This window comes from Argopecten irradians, chromosome 12 (assembly GCF_041381155.1).
Source record: "Argopecten irradians isolate NY chromosome 12, Ai_NY, whole genome shotgun sequence".
Lineage (NCBI taxonomy): Eukaryota > Metazoa > Mollusca > Bivalvia > Pectinida > Pectinidae > Argopecten > Argopecten irradians.
Genome location: NC_091145.1, coordinates 25578467 through 25603308, shown reverse-complemented (window position 1 = coordinate 25603308; position 24842 = coordinate 25578467). Strand labels below are relative to the sequence as shown.

Sequence of the window (24842 nt, the reverse complement as noted above, 5' to 3'; positions counted from 1 at the left end):
TCGGTCAACAAGATGGCCGACAGGCAACCATGTTGGAGTTTGACAGTTGAAGTTTGAAATATGATCATTCTTTGGTGGTCGCCAAATTCCCTCTGGGGCATCTAGTGTCTTCCCATTCTAATCCGTTTTTCCATCTTATTCTCATATAGGGATTGGATTTCGTTTTTATGTTAACCATGCTTGTATGCAGCAATTCCTCTAAGAATATATTCTATAGGGCGCGTTAGCGCCCCATATTGAATATATTCTTAGAGGAATTGCTCCATACAAGCATGGTTAACATAAAAACGAAATCCAATCCCTATATTTACACTCACACGACTTTTTATTTATATTTTATGCAGTGAAATCGTCATTTGAAAGTGACGTAATTATTCAACAAAAGTCGGTCAAAAGTGGGAGGAGCTTACTCAATTGAACAGCGAATGATGACGCTTCACGTAAGGTAGAATTATTCATCCGCGACGACAAAAAAGTTCAATATTTTAGTGTAAAATAAACATGACAAACAAAGGAAATTTCAGAGATAATTTTATTTAATCAGATCAGAACTTTAAATATATATTCAATTTTGCTAAAATTTCATATATAGCGTAATAACATAAAGTATTTGTTCACGGCCACATGTGTGAACTCGGTGGCCGTTATTGTGCAGCGAGGCGAAGCTGACGCACGCTTACACACTTTAGTTTGCCGAAGTTGTGAAAACACCGATTTTCAAGTAGCTCAATGTGTTTGAGATGTCGTCTGACTTGACGATATTACATCCTTGGGAGCCATGTGATTATATAAACTACGCTTAGATCCATATCGCCATCGATAGATGAAACAAATTCACTTGTGTTCGATGGATACAATGTATTTGTGGTGACGCGGAACTGTCAACACGTGGATTATTAGCGGTGCATGTTTTATAATACACATGATTAAATACTCAAAGAACAAAGACAAAAGGATATGTTTATAACTGACCTCTATCAGAGGGTCTCACACAGGCACAGAGGTAATGTTTACATTTGACACCCATCATTTTTAACAAAAATGAAAGCACGTCGCCCCGGTCGGGATATTTTTCCGTTTCTTTATACAATTGTTAATTTAAAAATTGTTTGAATCACATATAAATATAAAACATGTATATATTGTTTACATTTTTCCAAAATTCTATGAAAAACAACAATATACACGTAATGTTTCGTCAAAATGTAAACAAAGCCATGTGTTTCTTTTAAAAAAAGTAGTCCTTTTACGTTGCACAGAACATTTCCTTACGCAAGTTCAAAGTTCAATGTTACCATGCAGTTATGGTAAACAAAATCGGCTAGTATTAGCGTATAGTGACCAAGCCTAGCAAGTGTAAATATAGCAGTATGTTTCAAACTGCAGTGATTTCTCAGGTTTTAGTATTTTTGGGGGATAACACACGAATTTCGATCCATTCTAATACATTAGAGTTTCACGCCGCCAGTCCTGACGATGGGAAATTGGAGCAGTACATTGTAACTGACATATATCAGAATTATTCCGATATGTTACAGGATTATCGATATAAAATTCGAGCACCAATAGTAACCGTTAGTGACAACCAAAACGATATGCATGAAGTAAATAATGTTTATTTCTTATTAACATTAATATTTAGCAATGACAAATATTTATATACAGATGTAAATAACCTTTTTGTTACAAAATATCATCTTAAACTATATGTGTAATGAAATACCAAAATACAAATCTCACAGGATCACTTCAGAATACTACACAGCAAAAAGTGCAACGCATGTTTTACATACGTTTGAAATAACATGCGTTAAACGTATGTTTATAACATGCGTTTTACGTATGTTTTGGCCACCATGCGTAAAACGTACGTTTGAACAAAACATGCGTTAAACGTATGTTTAACATATGTTTTACGTACGTTTGATTTCCACCACATGTAAAACGGACGTCTGTTAAAATAACCCTACTAATTACACGTAAAACACTAGTTTTATCAATGTTATTGAAGACCTGCAATGTTGGTTTTTTTTCAAAAATGATACTCCCATATGCAAATACATGTTTAATAACCTCTATGGTTTGGTTTCATTTTATCTATATATGTCTTCTACCAACTTATAGTGAACCTCATATTAGCCTCATGATAGAATAAAGCAGCTTCAATATCGTATGAATCTATATGTAGGTCTACAATTATATGTACATCTACAGATTGTGAACAGAAGTAAAACCGCTAATGTGGATTCCGTCTTTTTAAATTTAAATTTAAACAGTTTTGAAGACTAATGCTCTGAATAAATATGATCAATATCAGCTGACCAGCGTTTCATGATGTACAATGTAGTAGGTCTACAACTGCTGTCTGATCATCCTCGATACCATAGCTGGCGTCTGTTTCTGGTTTTAAGAAATAACAGCTTTCCCTACTATATAGTAGGGGTAGGTTATTGTATGTTTTCAAAACCAGAAGCAGACATCTGTGCTATAACATGACAGACTCTAATGGCTGGACAAATTTATATTCCGGAAATCTTTATTTATTGTCTATTCATAGAATACGTTTAAATGTTATTCTGAGATTCTGTGTAAACATCTGAAATTTCTTACTTGATTTCTGGACTCTCTGAGTCAGAATTTGATTGGGCACGACTTGAGTAAAGATTTTAGGCTTTAAAATCTCAGCGATAAAGTGACGTTAAGGACAAATTGATGTAGGAGAAAGAAAATCATTCTAAGATTATGAAAGTTATCAATGTAGTTACTCGTTTGTAAATACAACATACTGTGTATGAAAAAGTATCAGTCATTGCACAGGAACCGAAAATACAAATAAAATGGAATTGAACTTTACTTTTGAAAATGTTAAATATATGGTACAACTTCAAAGACAATGTAATTGTTCATAAAAAAAACCAAAAAAAAGATGGAATTTGTAATAGGAACAAACATATGAATAACATATGTTTTGAAACGTCCGTTTTACATGCGTTTACGTTTTACGTCTGTTTACCATGCGTATTACGCATGTTTAACACATGTATTACATACGTTTCGTACGTCCGTTTTACATGCGTGGTCCTCAACATGCGTTTTACATGCGTTTTATAACGTACGTAAAACGTGTATGCACTTTTTCCTGTGTACACAGAGAACGCTTTTTTCATTAACATAAACTGATTAGGTATGTATGATATATATATATATATATGTATACATGTTCATGTATTTTGATAAATGCCAACATGTTATGTCATGAAAATGTCAATAAAGTTTTAAATGAATAGAATTAAAATAGTAGATCATAATACCATATTTATCTAATACATGCATATTTTATTAGCCCACCATCATCAGATGATGAAGGGATATATCTCAAATTTCACATGCATATTTCCCTAGGGTCCTAGTGCATATTGCATTTGATGACTGATCGGTGAACAAGATGGCCGGCAGGACGCCATATTGGATTTTGATAATTAAAGTTTGTTACAACTACATATCTCAGAAAGTACTGAAAGTATCTTTCTCAAATTTCATATGTAGTGTGTAGTAAAAATTTGAAAAACAGAGAAACATCTTTCCATTGTTAGACGTGGATCATTCTTTGGTTGGCGCCAAAATCCCTCTTGGATCTCTTGTACAAAAGAATACAAGTATTGAGCTGCAGGTGCCAATACAGATTAAATTGCCTTTACATACATACATTTATCTTACTGTTCACAATATTACAGAAGAACGCTTGTATCATTAATATGGCGGCCATAATAAAAGACTCATCCAGGTGTGATCTGTCAAGGATTCCATCCACATTTTTAACTATGCACATAAAAATACAAATTGTATACAATACGTTATGTTAAAACCAAACAAAAAAACTTTGGGAATTAGAAACAACGAGTCTTTAGATTTTAAAAAACAACAAGGATTACACTAATTTAGCTGAAAACATTCCATTGGTTTGGTTTGTTTATTTTTACGTCCTATTAACGGACAGGGTCATGTAATCGTGACAGGTTTGATGATGGAGGAAACCCAGAATACCCGGAGAAAAAACACCGACCAGCGGTGAGTACCTGGCAAATGCCCCACGTTGGTTTCGAACTCACGACCTAGAGGTGGAGGGCTTGGGGTAATATGTCGGAGCACCTTAACCACTCCGCCAACGCGTCCTCAGATTATTTTATGTCTCCATGTTTGCCATGATCACCCAGATACACAAAAACCATCCTCGGTACTTTAGGGGTTACTATCCTTGTCATTATAGTGACAATGATAGTAACCCCTAAAAAGTCGAGGATACACACATACTGTATTAGATATAGAGTAACATCCTTCTGGATTGTAGTGGATCAGATATGTTGGGCCTGAGTCATGGCATAATATTCAATTTTAAAATTTTAAATGGTAAATGACTACAACAGTGTTACAGTAATATACATATATCAGACTTATTGGTAAATGATAAAGTACCGGGTAATGTCTAATGAATCACTATGACATGTAGGGGTTAGAGAAGAACCATCGACATATGGTCTGTCTAACTCTCGACGTTAGTTTATTGTTTTCCCCCAGGTTAAGATATCATACACAGTTGTAAACTGCGTTAAATAAATCGATTCTCGCCGTCATGAGGAATTCCGTCCGGACGTCACATAATTAATGATTTCAGAAATATTCTTAGTCGCCATATCACACATTTTCACTAATACCACTGTTTGTTAGATTGCTTACAGCATATAAGTCTATAGGATCAAAATCTGAATAAAACAATGACATACAGCAACGCTAAATTACAGTCTGTGATTATCGTCATCGAGGATTTCGCCCATATATACTGTATATAATCACACATTTCAAAATACAAAATATATGATAAAACACCAAGATGAAAGGTGGACATGGAACAATTAGTTCAACTGGTATGAACGATTTACTCCGACTAAGCACAGACATGTTTGTGCCTCAAATATACCACGGTAATCCAGGTGTTTAAAAAGAAAATACAAAAGGACAAAGGAAATGAAATTTTGTAAACAATACCTACACAAAATATATGTTATTTTGAATTTTGTTGATCTGTAAAGATTCACTAATCCTTTAGTATGCAAGCCAATATGAAATGTGCACTAACAATGTCGTTTTGTACCTTTTGAAAGAGATTTAACAAGAATTTTAAGATAATTATAAGGAAACGAACTTTATATGCAATATTACTAAAAGTTACTAATATACAGTGCGTTTGAAGAGGATCTAGATTGTTTCTATACTGGAAAACATGTATAGCTATAACTAACTAAAGCAACATCTTACATGAAAAATCAAGAATTGCCAACTGCTAACAAACAAAATAAAAACGCCATTATTGTCCAATCACATAAAAAAATTGATAGTCTACATAATTTCCCGTCATCACATAAAATTGATGATTTCGGAAATACTCAAATCTCATATAATGTGTTTTGATATTGTTAAACAGTCACTGAGCATTTTAAGTGTGGCAAGAGAGAGGCATACACTGTCATCTTCATCAGACAATTAACCAGGCAGCATAAGTACACAAAGGTGTACGAACTGTCTTGCTGAAATTAAACTCGAACATTGATGCCTAATGTAAATTTTGGCACTGCTGAATATACAGCATTATGCTGTAGAATTGTAATGGACCGAAATGTCTCGATCTTGCTACTCTTTGTCTTATACCTTGTCATATATTTGCGAGAGTTTGTGTGTCCCCTCGTCTCGATTCAATACTGGCCCACTGCAGCGTATCAAGTTGGCTTCCCTTTTCTGTCGCTGCAAGAGATTACTCTCCCTGTCTGTAATTCTGAGTTTTCCTAGTCGATCACCCGATGTTTCTGTGTGATATGGTCTGTAACAGCCGATTTGTTGATCTGGGACTCCGACTGTCTTCTTTTAGATTGAGAGAATTTCTTGCTTGACTGATAATCCACATCTTTCCGGTGTTCCTCAAGGCGGATTTTGTTGTTGCCCTTAGTTGATTTTTCCCTTTATTATGGCACTATTTTTGCACCACCTGTTTTAGGACCCATTCCGTATAATCATTGTCCTGGATATGTGGTTTTGGTTTTTTTCCATTGTCAAACGTGGATCATTCTTTGATGGACCCCAAGATCCCTCTGGTTGTGTGTGTGTTGATCTTTTCCATATACACTAATACCTATATGCCACCGTCTTCGTTTTGATTCATCGTTGTTTTTAAGCTCTTTGTCATAACATGTATCACCTTCTCTGACAAATGTCACTGTTTTGTCCATACCATTTCCATCCACGAGTTCTCTACCCCGGCGGTAAAGTGGTCGAGACACACATCGACAGAAACATGAGGTACCAGTGTGACTTTTGTACCCAAATATTTCATAGCTCACGTGCCTTGGTTCCTCGTCAAAGTGGGCGTGGCTATTCACGAATCCGAGGAGGTCAAGCGTTTGACCTGACCACGGGCTCCATCTGGTGGACACCTCTGAAATATTAGCCATACTTTTTAATATTCAGACTTTTTCCAAAATATATGTATCAAATCGTAATAATCATATCAAATTAAACGATCGTTCAAAAACATGTTATAACAAAAGGAAATTAAAATGCATTATTTAAATAATAAGGTTTCTTGATATGATGTAAGATACTGACTTTAATACAAATAGTTTTCATCAATAACTCAATTGAAAATTAAAACTATAATGGCTTTTCAAGACTTCCATACAAACCCAACGCAATTAAAAACCCAAACGAAAATGATTTGTTACAACGTAATAGAAAGGCTAAAATGTATTACACATAGGTTTTGAAATTCAGACTTTCTAAAAGGTTTTTTTCACTCAAAAATTATTTTAATGTTAAAACATTCGTCATTTACAATTGATTTAAAAACAACAAGATGTTAGACAGAAAGATGTGGTTCTTATTTTATTAAGATACAGAATTTGTGAAAGTATTCTAACTCTGGAAAATAATAATCTTTAACATGTTATTTTAAAATTATCATATATTAATGAATAAACAAAACTGAGTGGTTGAAAAGGAGAAGAATAATATATTTTGATAAAACATACATATAACAGGTTTTTGGTAATAAGATCCCCAACAAAATCACAAATAATTAATTATATACTTCTAAGATAAGAAAATCAAGCCAAAACTTTTCCATTTTCAAAATCTCATAACAACAAAAATATAAAGTGACCTACGTACCTCGTTGTCCTCCTATCTCCTCGTGTCTGTCCACCAGGACAACCCCGGCTATATTTATACCATGACAGTAAAACGACTAGTGTACGATTTCTGACGTCATAGTCAGGTTTATTTATAGATAATACTATGCCTTGTCGGCAGACGACAGGTATACGTATACTAACTGTAAACAAACGACTAGGATTTTGTTTACAGACGTAAACCTACGACCTGGTACGTTTACACATTGACACAGACGGCGGATTGGGGTAATGATGTAATGATATTCCAGTTAGCAGACGGTTTATATTGATGTTCACAGTTAATTGACGGTCTATATACGTGTGTTTAAGGGTGTCAGCTAGTAAACAATACAAATATAAATATACATTATTATGTCTTATTTTATTTTAGTGCTGACGTTTAAAAATAGCTTATATAATTAGGGAAGAAGTAAATAATTATGTTGACCTCTGAATCCGATATTATTGCATCAGAAATATATATAATCTGTTGTCAAGGGGGATATAGCTCAGTGGTAGAGCATTCGACTGCAGATCGAGAGGTCCCTGGTTCGAACCCGGGTGTCCCCTAATTTTTATCGTCACATTACAGATCTGGATTAACGCAGATTTGTCAATTCTTGGATCTCTCCATATATCAAGATATGCTCAGTAATGTAGAGTTATCTCATTTTCATTCCTGTTGTATTATCGATGCAGAATTGTTTTGATTTCTAGTAGTGATAGTATTCGATCTTTTTACTTTATTGTTATATAAAAAAATAATGACTAATTTCATAATTTGACATCAATGTTTAAGTAATTAATTAATTAATCGTGTCATATACTTCTGAGGTAACAGATAAACAACGTATTTCTAATGTTTACTATATAAAACGAAATTCATCATTGTATGGTAGCAAAATTGTAAAATGGACAGGGCTCTGCTAATGTATAACATGGATAGATATATAGAATCGAAAGTTAAAATCGAAAGAAGAAAAAAGTTCAAAGAAGAAGTCTTTACATTCTTTACATGCTTATTGATTTAAAAATCCCTACATCTAATGCTTTTTTGCTTAATGCTGTTTATCATGCGGGTGATAATTAAAAGTAAAATAATTAAAAAAAAAATTTAATTTCAAAATTTGCATATTGATAAAAATCCTAGCATTAAAAAAATGTATTCGTCATTTGTTTCTTTATATCATTAAATAGCAATACAAGCATGGCTACTAGAAGTGAGTTCTATTACTGTCTCTTCGTCACTGAATGAGTTTCACGGACACTATGACAAGTGTGCCGGATTACACACTCAAAATGTTCATGGAAATAACACAAGACAAACATTGTTAAAAATATCGACGATTGTAACAACGTATCGACCTCTACACTCTATTGATATCTCAATAGGAAAATGAAGGAAATGATCGTCTATTACAGATCACGTTTATAATATCAAACTATAATATTATAAACTAAAATGGTAATTATACATAATTAATCTTCATTTGTGTAATTTCACAAGTACGCCCTTGTTATTAATGTTCTATAGCATTTAGCTGTTAACTCGAAGATTTCGTGGAATGCAAAATAAGAGTGTAAAATATTCCGGACTAGATTAATTTATGACCGTGTTTGTTTGTATATTAGAATCGTCTTTCTTTGAAACGAAGCGTTACGACAGGGCGACAGGCGGTCGAGGGTAACAACAGTGACGATGTTCCTGTGGAAACTGCTACTTTAAGTAAGTAGGCCTATTACATATTAATTTTATACTGACAATAATTTTGAAAAGGTATATGTACGGTTATTTATGTGACAATACCTCTAACAATTAAGAAGTGATATTGTTTGATATAACCTCTGTACAGTAATATGTTTAAAGCGAAAGTAGACAGTCGTATCTGTGTTGAAATAACGTACATGTGTATGTATATTTTAAATATTGATAAATATTTATTATTAAATATTGGTATATATTTGAAATATTGATTCATGTCACATTTGGATGACATCTTAGTGTTTACTTTCGTTTTCTATTGGGTTAACACTGATATCCATCAGGAAACCTACTGAACCAGATCAGGCTTACGCAGAAACTATTTATCTATTATGGCCTGTTTGAGAGGGCACTATTGCCTCATAGTATTGTCGAGGGATGAAATAGTGCCCAAGCCGAAGGCCATAATGGGTTCAGTACATCACCCTCAGATGGGACTTGTTTTTATGTCATCGTAACAGAAGCACGTCAAAGTGACACCTCTCAATGCTATCTTCATTTCCAAACCATATTATTACGTTAAAAGTACAACATATGAATTGTCGCGGAAATATGTGTTTCTATAAAACGGGATTCAGCTTCATGAAGATTAAAAGTATATCAAAATAGAACATGAGTGAACTTTCTTCTGTAGAACAGAAAATTTGCTTCCATCCCCGCACAAAACAGCCTGTCCGCCATCTTGACGTCTTGGTCGAAGCGCAACGTTATAATGACGTCATGTAATGGTGACGTCACAATACATTCACGTTCAATTTCGCGCCACTTCAATAGTGCCGGGCACTATTGCAAATAGTAGCCATGTGTGTAGCCAATCAGAATCCAGTATTCTATCACGTGATTTACTAATATTCAGGATAACGAAAATACAATAAAGATTACTTGGCGGTTGCAATATATAATTATCCGACAACCGTCAATTAGTTATACGGTGGTCGTCATTTAAGTATGAGGTAGCCGCCAAATATTAGATCTTCGAGACATTTAAGTGGGTCCACCGAATAGATTGTGGTGACCTGGCCGCCATATTGATACATGTATGTTAACTAATCAAATGATTCACTGCGGCAGTGTTCCACTAGCACACATGTGTAGGGACCATTTCGTACCCGACCGGAATGCATAAACATCTGTAATGGTGTATATCTGTAATCTAAAACGAAAGTAGACAATCGTAGCTGTATAGAAATAACATAAAGGTGTAAATATATTAATATTGATAATATTTTATTAATCAAATGTTGGTGCATGTAATATTTGGATGACAACTACGTGTTTACTTTTGTTTTATATTGGACAAACGAAACACATCTATTCGTTTAGATTGATTTTATTGCGTGCACAATATGGGCAGACGATGCTCAAAATTCGATATTTGTCAAATTACATTTGTTTCTGACAACCCATTCCCTCCATAAGCACTGATTAACCACGTTTTTTTTTGCTAATGCAGTGCCTCATGGAATGAACCAACTATCAAAATAATGTTTATTTATTTATTTACTTTTAAATTATTCACGAGGCTACGATGATTTTCTACTATTTATACATGTGGCTATAGTATATTTGTGTAAATAAGACATGCGATATGCATCGCTTAAATGGGTCCAATATATCGACCATTATAGCATATCTTGTACTGATTACTTTATTAATTTTACTTTATTTTAATGACAAGAAAATTATGCAATCAATGTTAAATAGCAATATAGTTTAATCAATCTACAGTTTTGTAAAGACAATGAAACTCCACTTTGAAAATAAATTAAAAATAATCAAGGAGAAACCAAATTTGAAAATCTTTCATTCTTCTACTAGAAAGTCATATATATAATTGTAGAATTTTACAATGTTGTTAAAATAAATAACCACTTCGTTTTTTCGTGAATCAAGAGGATATATTTAGAGTCTTTGAAATATTTGTGCACCCAACTTTCACGCAAATGAACGGTGACATACCTCCAAAATGTTCTAAATGTCTGCTCAGCGATGGGTCGTCTTCGATTTGTTGGTTGGTTTCTTGGTTGATTTGATTTACGTTCTATTAACATCCGGGGACCGTATGTTGCGTGTGTGACGTGCATGCAGGCGTGTTTAGGAGACTGTAGTATGTTGATTTTGTGGCTCTTTGTGATAGCTGAACCCTTGTCATTTTATAGTGCTATCTTTGTTTTCAGTCGTGAAATGATTGATTGATAAACCATATTTAATACCGATCTTCTCAAGATCAGCAGACTGAACAATTGATCTTGATCTGTTTAATCATTAAACAGTTAAGAGTACCATGTTTGATAAAAATTGAAATCAAGCGCGGAGTATCGCGTTTTTGACGATTGGTTTTCTTCATCTTTTCGGGTGATATGTTAAGTTACCTTATTCTGATTAGATTGCAAACTAAAAGCAGTTCGTCAGCGGTTTAGTTTTAGTTGAGTTCTTTGGACTATTGAAATAAAGAAACTTGCTCATATATATATCTTGATAAAAAATTGATTGAGTTTTAGCGGGTTTTTTTGACAATTTTGATAATCATCTAACGTAATAAAAATCAGCAAAGATATATGTATTTTGACACGGTCTGTATGGAGTAATATCAAATATAATTTTACAAGTCCACCTGCGTAATTGAGATAAAATAGTTATAACAGCCACATTTACAATAACAAATCAATTAATGTAATAATTATATGCACTAGATCCAGTTTTAGCTTTGTCTATCGTTTAAATCGACATTTTGTTTTTAAATTGTAATGATTTTATTTACATGTCTGTACTGTGTGCAAAATAGAGGATAAAGTATAGCACAATAAAAAAAACTACTTTTGTTTCTACGTATTGACGAATTATTATACTCTTCCTTGATTTTTCACGAAATTTGAACACAACATATTTATCATGCCTTCTTCTCAAAACGATTTCTTCTATCTAAACTACTGTTTCCCATAAGTTATATATATAGCATGTTCAGAGCCTTAAAACCCGGTGATTTAATTTCTAAACATTCTCTTTAGTGATATGTTGGGGAATCCAAAGGGGTGCTTTTGACACTTTTCATTCATCTCTAAAGTTCAAGACAGACAAAGATTTTGTTGCGCTTTTTAATTTGTATATTATTGTTTTTGTTTTAAGGGTTGGTAAACGCCACATTACCATGGCGGAAGGTGGATTTGTTCAGGTTCAGACATCAGACAATGTCCTCGGTAGTCAATCTCTCGACATTCTGATGCTTGAATGTCCTATCTGTCTGGAAGAGCTCCGATATCCCAAGTCCCTCCCCTGTCTTCATTCATTCTGTCAAGAATGCCTCGTTAGCTACATCATCAATGAATCGTCAGGTAAGATGGCGTCGGCGTCTTCTTTCTCGTGTCCAGTATGTCGTAGGGACACCGAGCCGTTAAACCAGTCAGAAGACAAACAACGTTGGGCCGAACAATTTCCTACAAACAATCTGGCGGTAGAAATGATCCAACATCTACAAAATACGAGAACACTGACCATGTGTAAGCCGTGTCAGAAGAAAGGAGATATGAACATTCCGGCGAAGTTTTGGTGTGAGCAAACCCAATCATACTTCTGTGAATCTTGTAAGGTCGGCTTCCATGACCTTTTTCACGAGAATTGTGAGCCAGAAAATATCACCGAAAGGAACAAATCAGCCACCATTCGACGGAAGATGTCGGCTACTGGGTGTGGTAAACATAAGGAGAAAATGGAGTATTACTGTGAGGATCATCAGATCCTTGGATGTCACAAGTGTATCATCGTCGATCATCGGAAATGTGAGGCGGTGACATCAGCAGACGATTTCCGGGACAAGATACAAACCACGAAAATTGAGGATCTTCTTGGAGAACTTCGAAAATGCGTAAATTCCATGGAGATACTGATAAAAGATGTCGAGGAGCAGCTGCAAACCATGACAGAAGACCAAGTCACAGCACTACACAGTTTAATGGACCTGCGTACGAAGATTAACGAGCGGTTTGATGTACTTCAGAAAGAGCTTACAGACAAATTGACAGCATCTTTCAAAGAGGAGAAGGAAAACCTAGATATATCGAGGAAGAAGTGTGAACGGCTGATGTTCGCTATGCAGAGAACCCTGACGTCATCACAGGATCCCGGCCTGAAGGAGGACACCGTGGGAACGATCAGTCTGTTCCAGAGAGGTCAGGCGGAGGTCGAGTCGTGTAAGGGACTGATACAGGAGTTGGAGAAGTCGTCAAGGTCTACCAGTCTGAGACACGAGTATAGTTCTGACATACTCACATTGGACACAAAGACCAGTCTTACCATGGGGGAGATACTCTTCCATCAACAACAGAGGACACTACCGACTGCTGTGATATGGTGGACATTATCCAATCGTCAGTTGAAGATAACCAGAAAGATCAACATAAAAGTTCTCACTGACGATAAAGACTGTTCTGTGTATGGAATAGTCCTCCTCTCTGGTGGACGTATTGTCGTAGGAGACAATGCAAATCACAAAGTGAAACTTTTTACGGAGAACGGTGAATTTCGATGTGAGATGAAACAACGTGAAAGCGTACGTGACATTTGTCTTATTGACGATAATACTGTAGCGGTGGTTTTGATGAAAGTTAAAACCATTTGTGTTATCAATGTCGGGGATTCCACATTGACGGCCATGTCGAATATTAAGATTCAAAACGTTACTGACAACTGTCTTGGTGTCACATACAATAACAACACGTTTGTTGTTGGTACATCCCAATCACTTTACAGTGTGTCACAAAATGGAGGCGAAGCTACAATGCTCCATAAAATTGAATCTGAATGTCTGCATCTCGCCTGTGATCAGAGGAATGGACGTGTCTTTGCCAGCATCCACACCTCTCACCCTGACGCAGTAGCCGTCACCCGACTGTCTGACGGGACACACACAGATGTACTGAAGGTCGGAGTCGTGAAGGGTACAGCTGGTATAGACGTAGACGGGGAGGGTAACGTGTATGTTTGTGGACGGGACTCCAACAATGTCATACAGATGTCTGGGGACGGAACCAACGTCAGAGAACTACTGACGTCATCAGATGAAATAAAATGGCCGAGGGCGATTTCTGTGTGGGGAGATAAAGTAGTGATCACTTCAAGTGCGTCATCAGAACAACGGAACTTTGTACATTCGTTTCAGTTTGTTTAAAGAAAAAAAACTTAATATCTCGATTAGTACGTAGTCACATAAACTCTGCGTTAATATTGTTTTCCATGAAGACATTGAGTTAATATGAATTTTTATATATCAGTGTGAAATCATGTTGATGAGTTGTGTTTGGAAATTATTTATGAATCGAATCCCGTTATTTCTGACGAAAAAAACTTAATACAAATATATTGTACATAGTCGATTGCGAGAAAAAGTTATGAAAAAAAATCTGTATCGATTATATATAAAAAAAGACAAAGGATGACAGCCGCCATCTTTGATTGAGAGGGGTACCTCGATTAAAACGTTAAAAGTCGGTCACATAAAAACTATGTATACGTACCGTGCCCGAATATGAATCTTCGTGACGACACAGTCACTATGTTCCGAGAATCCTGATTTTTGTTTCCTGTATTTTTATTTTATAGAACGTATCCGCTAATATCCATCACAAAACGGTTTAAGTAAACGGAAGTAGGCGAGGCTATCCACAGCCCTGTGAACGGAGCGGAGCGTCTATGAAAAACAATGTCTGTCCGTTTTTTGTCTATGACTTCATAAAACCAAAATATATTGAGAATAATGCTTATGATTTAATTTAGATAACTCACTCAGGTACTAATTAGGCATAGATTTCAGTGATTTTACTTTTTTTTACAATAAAACAAAGTGAGTTGTGGCGCAGTGGATATCTTATCCATTAATTCATTATGGTCATTGACTGTGCCGCTTTTAGAATTCCCCGCGAAACCGTTTGGTATATATGACGTCATAATACTTGCCGTACACTTCATTCGGTCTATGGAAAAATAACCTCAAAGATCTAACCAATAGAAATGAGTATAACATATGAAATTAAATTATAAATGTATATTTTCTGTGAACTATCTGTTTCATTGAGGATAATACACCTTGGAATATTACATAATTTGAACATACATTGTCATATTTCTTCCTACATTATCTTTTGAAACAATGCACAATGAGAAAACCATGAATATTTCATAACTGGTGAGAATGTATAAGATTTAAATGATTATACACATCCTTATTTGTCAAAATGGAAAACTTTCTGCATCCAGGTTTTATGTACCCGGGTAAGCATAACTCTGGAAGGCCTCATTCCTAGAGTGGGTTTTTTGTCCAACTTTTAAAAATTGTACGCACATGTATACATGTCTGTACATGTAAATTGTTCATCATTTGAATTTGATTTTCTTTTTTGGTCGAGGAACGGTTAACAGTTTGCCATCGAACGGATACGATTTCGATTTCCAAATATTTTATTAACAAAAAATGTAGCCTATCTTAGTCTTCTCCTGATATTGTTGGTACAAACAAACAATTATATAAAATATATATACATGGTGAGGTTTATGAAAATATGGGGAGGTAACTCCTAGATGAGGAACGACATAGATTTTTATCATATTTATTGTAACTCTATAAATTAACAGTTAATTTTCATTTTTTATATAATAACCAAATATTATCACCTGATTCTAACTTTACTTGATAGTATGTAAAATAATAATATTTTCAAATAAAAGAAAAGAAGAATGATTATCATATTAACAGAGAGACAGTGTCTTTGTTTTTACACTTAGATTTTGGAAATTTTAAATCCAATTTTGATTTCGGTATGCGCCTTTTGATCGGATTTGATATTGTATCGAAATTTCACATGAATACGAGGGATATTCTACAGGAGGGTCACAAATATATTTTTAACACCTGATGGTTTTACAACATTATAAATTACATTTTTATAAAGATATCCCGCCACATTGAAAATTCAAGTCCTACGAAAAGCGCATCTGGAAATAAAGTATACATAGATCTAAATAAAGAGTGTACGATATTTTCAACATACATCCGATTGTTTGCGCCTTTACAGTTATATGAGCATAAGATTTCAGCTAATATTTAACAAGATCGTTAAAGTGAATAGTCGGGCAAAGAAAACCAGTCTAAATGCGTTCATTGGCCTTCCAAAAGTTCTCACATATTAATACGACGGTCAAGTTCTGCTTACGTTTCCCAGTTCTGACCATTGAAATAAAGAAAAGTTGAAAGCATTGAAAGCGAGGCTGCGTGGAAATGTAACCACGGACATAGTCAGCCGGGAGGACGTTTTAGGATTCCTTTACTTTAAATTAATTTCTACATGCGCAGACAGATTTTGACGAGAAAGTTTATTTTTCTATTCCATAAGAAATTATACTGAATACATTCACACCATTTTTACCGACTTTAGCCATCCTTGCCCGACTGTTCATTTTAATGTCATGACCAATACTACATCCATAGGTATTAATCTGAAATAGCTTTATCCCCGGATAATGTGTTTTTAATATTTTTTTGCAGTCTAAACGATTCGACTAGGTTCAAATAAATATCAAATTATACTGAACTTTATTTACTAGTCTTCAAAGACTTATGTGGAACATATCATTTACTCTTTTAAATAAGATTAAGTAGGTGAAAGTGTAGTGCTGGGAGATGCTGATATGATACCATATTAACTAGAAATAAGCTGTATTTGTACGAGCCAATATATTTATTCAGCAGGACAAACCACCAGTGAAAGTGTAACTATATTCTTGTCTTTGGTATTAGAGCTGATATGATACCATATTAACTAGATATTAACTGTATTTGCACGAGATATTAATTGTATTCAACAGGACAAACCATTCAGTGAAAGTGTAGCAAAGTTCGTATCCTTGATATGGAAGCTGATATGGTACCATATGAAGTAGAAATTAGCTGTGTTTGTACGAGCTATATATGTATTCAATAGGACAAACCACCAGTGAAAGTGTAGCTATATTCGTATCTTTGATATGAGAAGCTGATAACTACAATATTGTATATCAAATTGATGTAGATTTAAAAACCATTTTAATAAACGTGTGTAGTTGCTTTTGATTAATTTAATTGTATTTAATTACAAATCCTCCAATCATATCATGTAGTGTTGACAGGTAAATAAAGTCTTCTAAGGTTTACTCTATAAACCTTAATGCACGTACATTCATTAACAGGGCGCTGATAATATATAATATGGTTCAAGTCGTGACAAACTATCGACTTGACAGTTGTGTAGATAATCTTCGGTGTACAACAGTTTATCTTATAAATAGGAAGTGGAAATTTGGATAGAACAAAACTAATTGAAATTAATGTTTCCAAACGTTTAATTAATTAATTAATACGAACACAGACACAGAGGTAATGTAAACTTACATTTGACATCCATCATTTTAACAAAATTGAAAGCACTGCACGGACGGGATATTTTCCCCGTTTCTTTATACAATTGTTAATTTTAAAAAATGTTTGTATCATTTATAAATAATATGACCGAAGGCAAGGCCTTAAAGGGCGCAGCCTGATGTTTTATTATGAATCATGCACGGCATAGAAAGAGCGAAGCTCTACTTGTTTATTTTACTTTCTATTTCATGTAGAAGACATAATTTAGAAATAAAAGGACGCACTTTAAACTATAGAAGTATATGATGTAATAATTGTCTAGCATAAACTCAACTCTGTGTCCATTCAAGGCCTAGAGTGCCGCGTATGCGAATCCTATGATTTCGCGCCATTTGTTGACGTTATGTGACGTCATGATTTCTTGTGCTCATCTTCGCTTCGTGGATATTTTAACTGCTTTCAATATTTATTTTTAAAGTGTTATTTTTATTATCTAAAAAATTATTAAAAATGTTTAATTACTCCTGTTATGCATTTGCATTAGTTAAATATATATTTACTGGGGAGAGCAGTACCGGAGCAACGCACAATCTCCCCATATGTATGACAAAATGGCGGCCGCAAACTGAAGCTGTTAGTGTGTAAGATTGAATTTTGAAGATTGTCTTTTTTCTTCGTGTATCTCTTACCTTAGAAGTGCTTCGCACTTCGCCCTTATAAAACATATATGTATTGTTTACATTTTTCCAAATTCCATGAAAAACAACAATATACACGTAATGTTGCGTCAAAATGTAATCAAAGCCATGTGTTTCTTTAAAAAAGTAGCCCCTTAACGTTGCATAGAACATTTTCATACGCAAGATCAAAGTTGAATGTTATGGAAAACAAAAACGGCTAGTACTTGCGTATAGAGAACAAGTCTAGCAAGTGTAAATATATGCTTATGATCAACACCACAGGAACATAGCGATAATATACCAGTGAAATAAGATAGACATTAAGCAGAGCCCGAGACACTGGAGGAAAACTCTTTGAAAAAGCAGAAGACTACAAGCAGTGGACAAGGGAGACAAGTTTAGGACAAATAAGGATTAAAGCTTGGGACACAGAACCTTCTCGATTTTACAGATCGTAAATGCACTGCGTTAGCATTTAATGTTGCGCTGGTTTATAAAATTGAGAAGGGTTCCGAAGAAAAAATAAACATGGCGGTGGTGATTAAAGTAGAGAACAGGGAAATGTCTACCTAGATCAGTTTTGGAATTTCTCTGTTCATCAGGTCATATCTTTGTCAATACTTGGCCAATTTTGTTCATCAAGCAATCATTGGAAAGATGGTTTCTTTTCTCTTTAAGGAAATATATGCTTCATTGGTATGTTTATATCAAGCACTCTATTCTATTTCGTTTGGTTTTTGTGTTATTTTAAACTGATAAAAAACATTAAGAATGTTTTAAGACAAAGGAAACATAAACCAAAAACATGTGATTTTACTTGATTTGAAATGTGCTTCCCAGTAATCATGAATATGCAAAGTGTCCCTGCATTCGTTTGTTGAAGGCTATGCCTCAAATGTACTTTAGGTGCTGGTGATAAAATGTATAATAATGCATAAATTTTGTTCATTTCACGTTTTCAGTTTATGAAATTAGTCTTAAAATTTTAATAAATGTTGGTTTTTTTTTTTAGCTTACTCTATAGAGATATTTTCACAAACATTTTGACTTTCTAAAATAGTTACGAATGTAGGTGCTTGTGATAAAAAGTATTTGTGTTCATTTCACGAGATTTGATGAAATTAGTCTTGAAATGTTAATTGCTCCCTTTGAATAACTACTCGTTGAAGATCCTATATCACTACATTATTTTGACTTTTAAAGTTTCGTTTTAGGTTACCAAAACACCAACTTAATATGGCGGAAGGTGGATTTGTTCAGGACCAGACATCAGACAATGTCCTCGGTAATCAATCGCTCGACACTCTGATGCTTGAATGCCCTATCTGTCTGGAACAGCTCCGACATCCCAAGTTCCTTCCTTGTCTTCATTCATTCTGTCTAGAGTGTCTCACTAGCTACATCATCAATGAATCGTCAGGTAAGATGGCGTCGACGTCTTCTTTCTCGTGTCCAGTAAGTCGTAGGGATACCGAGTCCTTAAACCAGTCAGAAGACAAACAACGTTGGTCCGAACAATTTCCTACCGACAATCTGGCGGTAGAAATGATCCAACATCTACAAAATACGAATACACTGATCATGTGTAAACCTTGTGATAAGAAAGGAAACGTGAACATTCCGGCGAAGTTTTGGTGTGATCACATCAAATTTTACTTCTGCGAATCCTGTAAAGTTGGTCATCATGACTTGATTCACGATGATTGTGAGCCCAAGAATATCACAGAAAGGAACAAATCAGCCACCATTCGACGGAAGATGTCGGCTACTGTGTGTGGTAAACATCAGGAGAAATTGGAGTATTACTGTGAGGATCATCAGATCCTTGGATGCCACAAGTGTATCATCGTCGATCATCGGAAATGTGAGGCGGTGGCATCAGCAGACGATTTCCGGTACAAGCTACAAACCACAAAAATTGAGAATCTTCTTGGAGAACTTCGAAAATGCGTAAATTCCATGGAGATATTGATAAAAGATGTCGAGGAGCAGCTGCAGACCATTAAAGAAGACCAAGTAACCGCGCTACAAAGTTTAATGGATCTACGTACGAAGATTAACGAGCGTTTTGATGAACTTCAGAAAGAGCTTACAAACAAATTGACAGCATCATTCAAAGAGGAGAAGGAAAACCTAGATGTATCCCGGAAGAAGTGTGAACGGCTGATGTTAGCTATGCTGAAGACTCTGACGTCATCACAGGATGCCGGCCTGAAGGAGGACGCCGTGGGGACGATCAGTCTGTTCCAGAGAGGTCAGGCGGAGGTCGAGTCGTGTAAGGCACTGATACAGGAGTTGGAGAAGTCGTCAAGGTCTACCAGTCTGAGACACGAGTATAACCCTGACATACTCACATCGAACAGAGCGACCAACCTTACTCTGGGGAAGATAGCCATCCATCAACAACAGAGGAAACTGCCAAATACTGCAGTATTGTCCGAACGTCAGTTAAAGATGACCAAAAAGATCAACATCAATCTTCAGACCGATGCGAAAGACTGTGTTGTCCGTGGAGTAGTCCTCCTGTCTGGTGGTCGTATTGTTGTAGGAGACAAGGCAAATCAAAAAGTGAAACTTTTTACGGAAAACACTGATTTTCAATGTGAGTTGGAGCTATGTAAAAGACCGTGCGATCTTTGTCGTATTGATGACAACACAGTAGCAGTGATGTTGGTGAAATTGAAAATAATTTGTGTTATCAATGTCGGGGATTCCATATTGACTTCCAAGTCGAATATCAAGATTCAAAACGTTACTAAAAACTGTCTTGGTGTCACATACAATAACAACACGTTTGTTGTTGGTACACTAACATCACTTTACAGTGTACCACAAAACAGAGGTGAAGCTACAATGCTCCATTAAATTAAATCTAAATGTCTACATCTCGCCAGTGATCAGAGGAATTGACGTGTCTTTGCCAGCATCCACAACTCTGACCCTGACGCTGTAGCCGTCACCCGACTGTCTGACGGGACACACACAGATGTACTGAAGGTCGGGGTTGTGAAGGGTACAACAGGTATAGACGTAGATAGGGAGGGTAACGTGTATGTGTTTGGGGTTAACTCCCACAACATCATACAGATGTCTGAGGACGGAACCAACGTCAGGAAACTGTTGACGTCATCAGATGGAATAGAATATCAGAGGGCGATTTCTGTGTGGGGAGATAAAGTAGTGATCACAAACGAATCAGAACAAAAGAATTATGTACATTTGTTTCAGCTTGTTTAAAGGGAAACGTAGTTATATAAACTGTGCTTAAATGCTGTTTGAACGTGAAAACATTGAGTGAATATTAATGTGCAGACTGCATTTCGTTGTGCAAGTTTATGTTTTCATATCAGCACGATAAAAGTGGAGTGGACTTTGCAAATTACTCCGAATACTAATCCTGTTGAAAATATTATATTACAAATATTGTTAAATTTTATCGGTATTTATCGGAAACAAAGCAGTATTGATTAATGGATAAAAATGAAGAAGTAGAATGAATCACTGTGTGAAACTCTTCATCTATTTCACTTCATCAAATCAGGCGGGATATTTTTACCAAGTGCAATGTGATTAATTTCATTACAGATGCCAAACGTAAAAGAAATGGTTACAATGTTACAATAGTTTGAAACATGGCTGAGTAATGTACACGAATCAGCAACTGCAATGATGGGCTGTAAAATTGTTGATGATGTACATTGGATAAATACCGATTTTTTTTTCTGAAATATGTCGATTATTTGTTATATTTAGCACTTATATTTGCAATCCGTAAGTTGTTTATTATTTCTTATAGTTAAAGACGTTAAGTATGACCGATATGATATAATTTAGAAGTGACTTTTTAATAGATTATTCGTATCAAGTAGTTTTTTGTGATTTAGTGGGAAGTAGTGCGAAGTTCATTCAAGCCCAGAAAAAAATCGCTTGATTACATGTATATGTGCTTTGAAGGAAGGTCAATTTTTTCGAATGGCTAAATTTTTTTCTGACATAGATTTTTGGAAATAGGCGTTCATACCAAAGTTGAAAAAGGAATGAAAAATAGCATGGTAGTGTGCTTGATATTGAGCTGTTTTGAATCCGAGATAGCTATTTGACGTAAATAATGAGTTAACAGGAATTTTAATGTTTTGACCATACACGTGAGAAACTAAAGCAATTTTTTTCCAAGTTAGTTGTCCGATAAGTATGAATATTTGCAAAATTGAAAAAAAAAATCAATGTTTTCTTTAAGAATATAATATCACACAGTCAAATCATTCTTTCTGCTCAGAATAGCAGTATATGTTTTCCCCAACCCCCTAAATATCAATGTGAGAATAAAGATGATTTTACTTTTGAATTCATCTTCAAAAAATCACATGATAATGTATTGAAAATCATTAAAGGGACAATTCAGTCTAAGAGAACATTAAATTTTGTACATATATTGGATAAAACCCAGTTCTAATGGAAATTAGACCAGTCGGTTTTTCTGTGATATGCCAGAAAAGCCCATGGTAGTAAAATGCGTGTGAAATGTTCAAACTCGCTCGCTGTCCGCCATTACACATTGTGGTCGAAAATCTTGTATGCCGAACCCTATCCCTTGTCTCGTAGAGTAATGCTACTTTTGTCTAGAACTGCTGAAATCGCTCTGACAGTAGTGTGTTTAACTTATTAGGTGAATTGTCTTGCCTTAAAAATAATTTTATCACCTCCACAGTGGTTATGTAATTCATTTGTTTAACGTGCGTGACTTTTGCCCGGATACGGATACAGCATACATATTGTACCTGCTTAATCGTATTGATCAACGATTTGTAATTACAACGGTATCAACTAAAATACTAAATAATGACGTGGAATGTCAATATTTTATGTAATATGTTTCATAAGAAATATAGAACAATACATTTATGCCATATTTTGCTTCTTGGTTATGTAAAAGAATTAGCCTGAGTGAATTGTCCCTTTAAATAGAAATTGATTCATAATAGTACAACTGGGAATCTTGGTCTTCTAGCATGATAACATGACTTTGTTGATTCTTAAGATAGTGTTATATCTGATCTTTAATAAATTTCAATTTCCAAATATTTTATTGACAGAAGATGTTAAGTGTCAATAGGATTTGACATCAGGCATAGCCTATCTTAGTCTTCTCCTGATATTGGTGATACAAACAAACAATTATATAAAACATAAATACATGGTGAGGTTTATAAAAATAAGTAGGGGTTGGGGTTGGTTAACTCATTGAAGAGGAACGATATAATTTTTGATCATATTTATTGCAACTCTATAAATCAACAGTTAATTTTCATTTTTAATATCATAACAAAAAATTATGACATGCTTTTAGATATACTTGTTAGTACATGTATGTACATTTTGTGATATTTATCCTATTCGCCCCAACAGATACATGCTATCTTTAATAAATGAATACCATACTGAAACAAATTGGTTTAGTTATGAATAATTGTTTAGGACTGTCTATTTGCTAAATAAGATATTTTTTAACTGGAAGGTATGAAGCAATCATATATTCATTATACATTTATTGATGATCGAGACCGGGAAAATTCAGAAGAAATAAAAAGTAAATATGGTAGTTACATAAAATAGAATATTCGGGAAATAGATATACATGTAATTGACTCACTTTCGGCATGGTGCTTAGATCTTATCTAGTCCGCTGTTTCATTTTTTTTTTTTTTTTTTGTCCGTAGAAAAAAATGAATAATGGTACACTGTGGTTGAAGTTCTTGATATTTTATTAACATACAGAATGTGAAAGTATTCTAACCCTGGAAAATAATCACCTTTTTAAATTTCATTGAAATATTGATTAATTATATTAATGAATAAACAAAACTGAGTGATTGAAATGGAGAAGATTTAACGGGTTTTTGGTATTAAGATACCCAGCAGAAACAATTAATTATACACTTCCAAGATAAGAAAATCGAGCAAAAACTTTTTTTTTCATTTCAACAACATAACAACAAAAATATAAAGTGACCTACGTACATCGGTATCCTCCTGTCTCCCCGTGTCTGTCCAAAAGGACAACCCCGGCTATATTTATACCATGATAGTAAAACGACTTGTGTACGATGTCTGACGTCATAGTCAGGTTCATTTATAGATAATACTATTCCTCGTAAGCAGACGACAGGTATACGTATACTAACTGTAAACATACGACTAGGATTTTGTTTGTCGACGTAAACCTGCGACCTGAGTAGATTGGGGTAATGATGTAATGATATTCCAGTTAGCAGACGGTTTATAATGATGTTATACAGTTAATTGACGGTCTATATATGTGTGTGTCAAGGTTTCAGCTACTAACCAATACAAATATAACTTTACATTATTATGTTGTATTTTATTTTAGTTCTGACATCTGAAAAATAGCTTATACAATTATTGAAGAAGTTAATCATTATGTTGACCCCTTAATCCGATATTATTGCATCAGAAATATACATGATCTATTTTCGCAAGGGGCTTTCAAGGGAATATAGCTCAGTGGTAGAGCATTCGACTGCAGAGAGGTCCCTGGTTCGAACCCGGGTGTCCCCTATTTTTTATCGTCTACAGATCTAGATTTACGCTGATTCGTCAATTCTTTGATTTCGCCATATATCAAGATACACTCATTCGGTAGAATTATCGCACTTTTATTTCTGTAGTATTACTGATGACAAATTGTTTGGATTGTTATACAGAAGTTTATTCGATCTTTTCACTTAATTGTTATATATAAAATAATGACAAAGTTAGATTATTTTATAATTAGACAT

General features: G+C 34.7%; 2 protein-coding genes, 1 long non-coding RNA gene and 1 other non-coding gene across 4 annotated transcripts; 3 read left to right on the top strand and 1 right to left on the bottom strand.

Annotated features, from left to right (window-relative positions):
- Positions 1-1600: 1600 nt before the first annotated feature.
- On the bottom strand, positions 1601-7365 carry LOC138336586 (uncharacterized). The gene is made up of 2 exons (XR_011210444.1): positions 7216-7365; positions 1601-6484 (listed from the first exon to the last, which is right to left on the bottom strand). It is a non-coding gene; the product is annotated as an uncharacterized lncRNA (long non-coding RNA).
- A 350-nt stretch (positions 7366-7715) lies between these two features.
- On the top strand, positions 7716-7787 carry Trnac-gca (transfer RNA cysteine (anticodon GCA)). Its single transcript has one exon. It is a non-coding gene; the product is annotated as a tRNA-Cys (tRNA).
- Positions 7788-8813: 1026 nt separating this feature from the next.
- Positions 8814-17081, top strand: LOC138336574 (tripartite motif-containing protein 10-like). The gene is made up of 2 exons (XM_069286092.1): positions 8814-8943; positions 12106-17081. Exon 2 carries the CDS (start codon positions 12128-12130, stop codon positions 14141-14143), a length of 2016 nt encoding a protein of 671 aa, XP_069142193.1. The 5' UTR covers positions 8814-8943; positions 12106-12127; the 3' UTR covers positions 14144-17081.
- Positions 17082-17909: 828 nt separating this feature from the next.
- LOC138336581 (tripartite motif-containing protein 5-like) lies at positions 17910-24077 on the top strand. Its single transcript, XM_069286097.1, has one exon. The coding sequence runs from the start codon at positions 19282-19284 to the stop codon at positions 20908-20910; it is 1629 nt and encodes a 542-aa protein (XP_069142198.1). The 5' UTR covers positions 17910-19281; the 3' UTR covers positions 20911-24077.
- Positions 24078-24842: the final 765 nt, after the last annotated feature.

Coding starts and splice junctions, on each gene's coding strand:
- LOC138336574 (XM_069286092.1), top strand. CDS start 12,128: ATGGCGGAAGGTGGATTTGTTCAGGTTCAGACATCAGACAATGTCCTC.
- LOC138336581 (XM_069286097.1), top strand. CDS start 19,282: ATGGCGGAAGGTGGATTTGTTCAGGACCAGACATCAGACAATGTCCTC.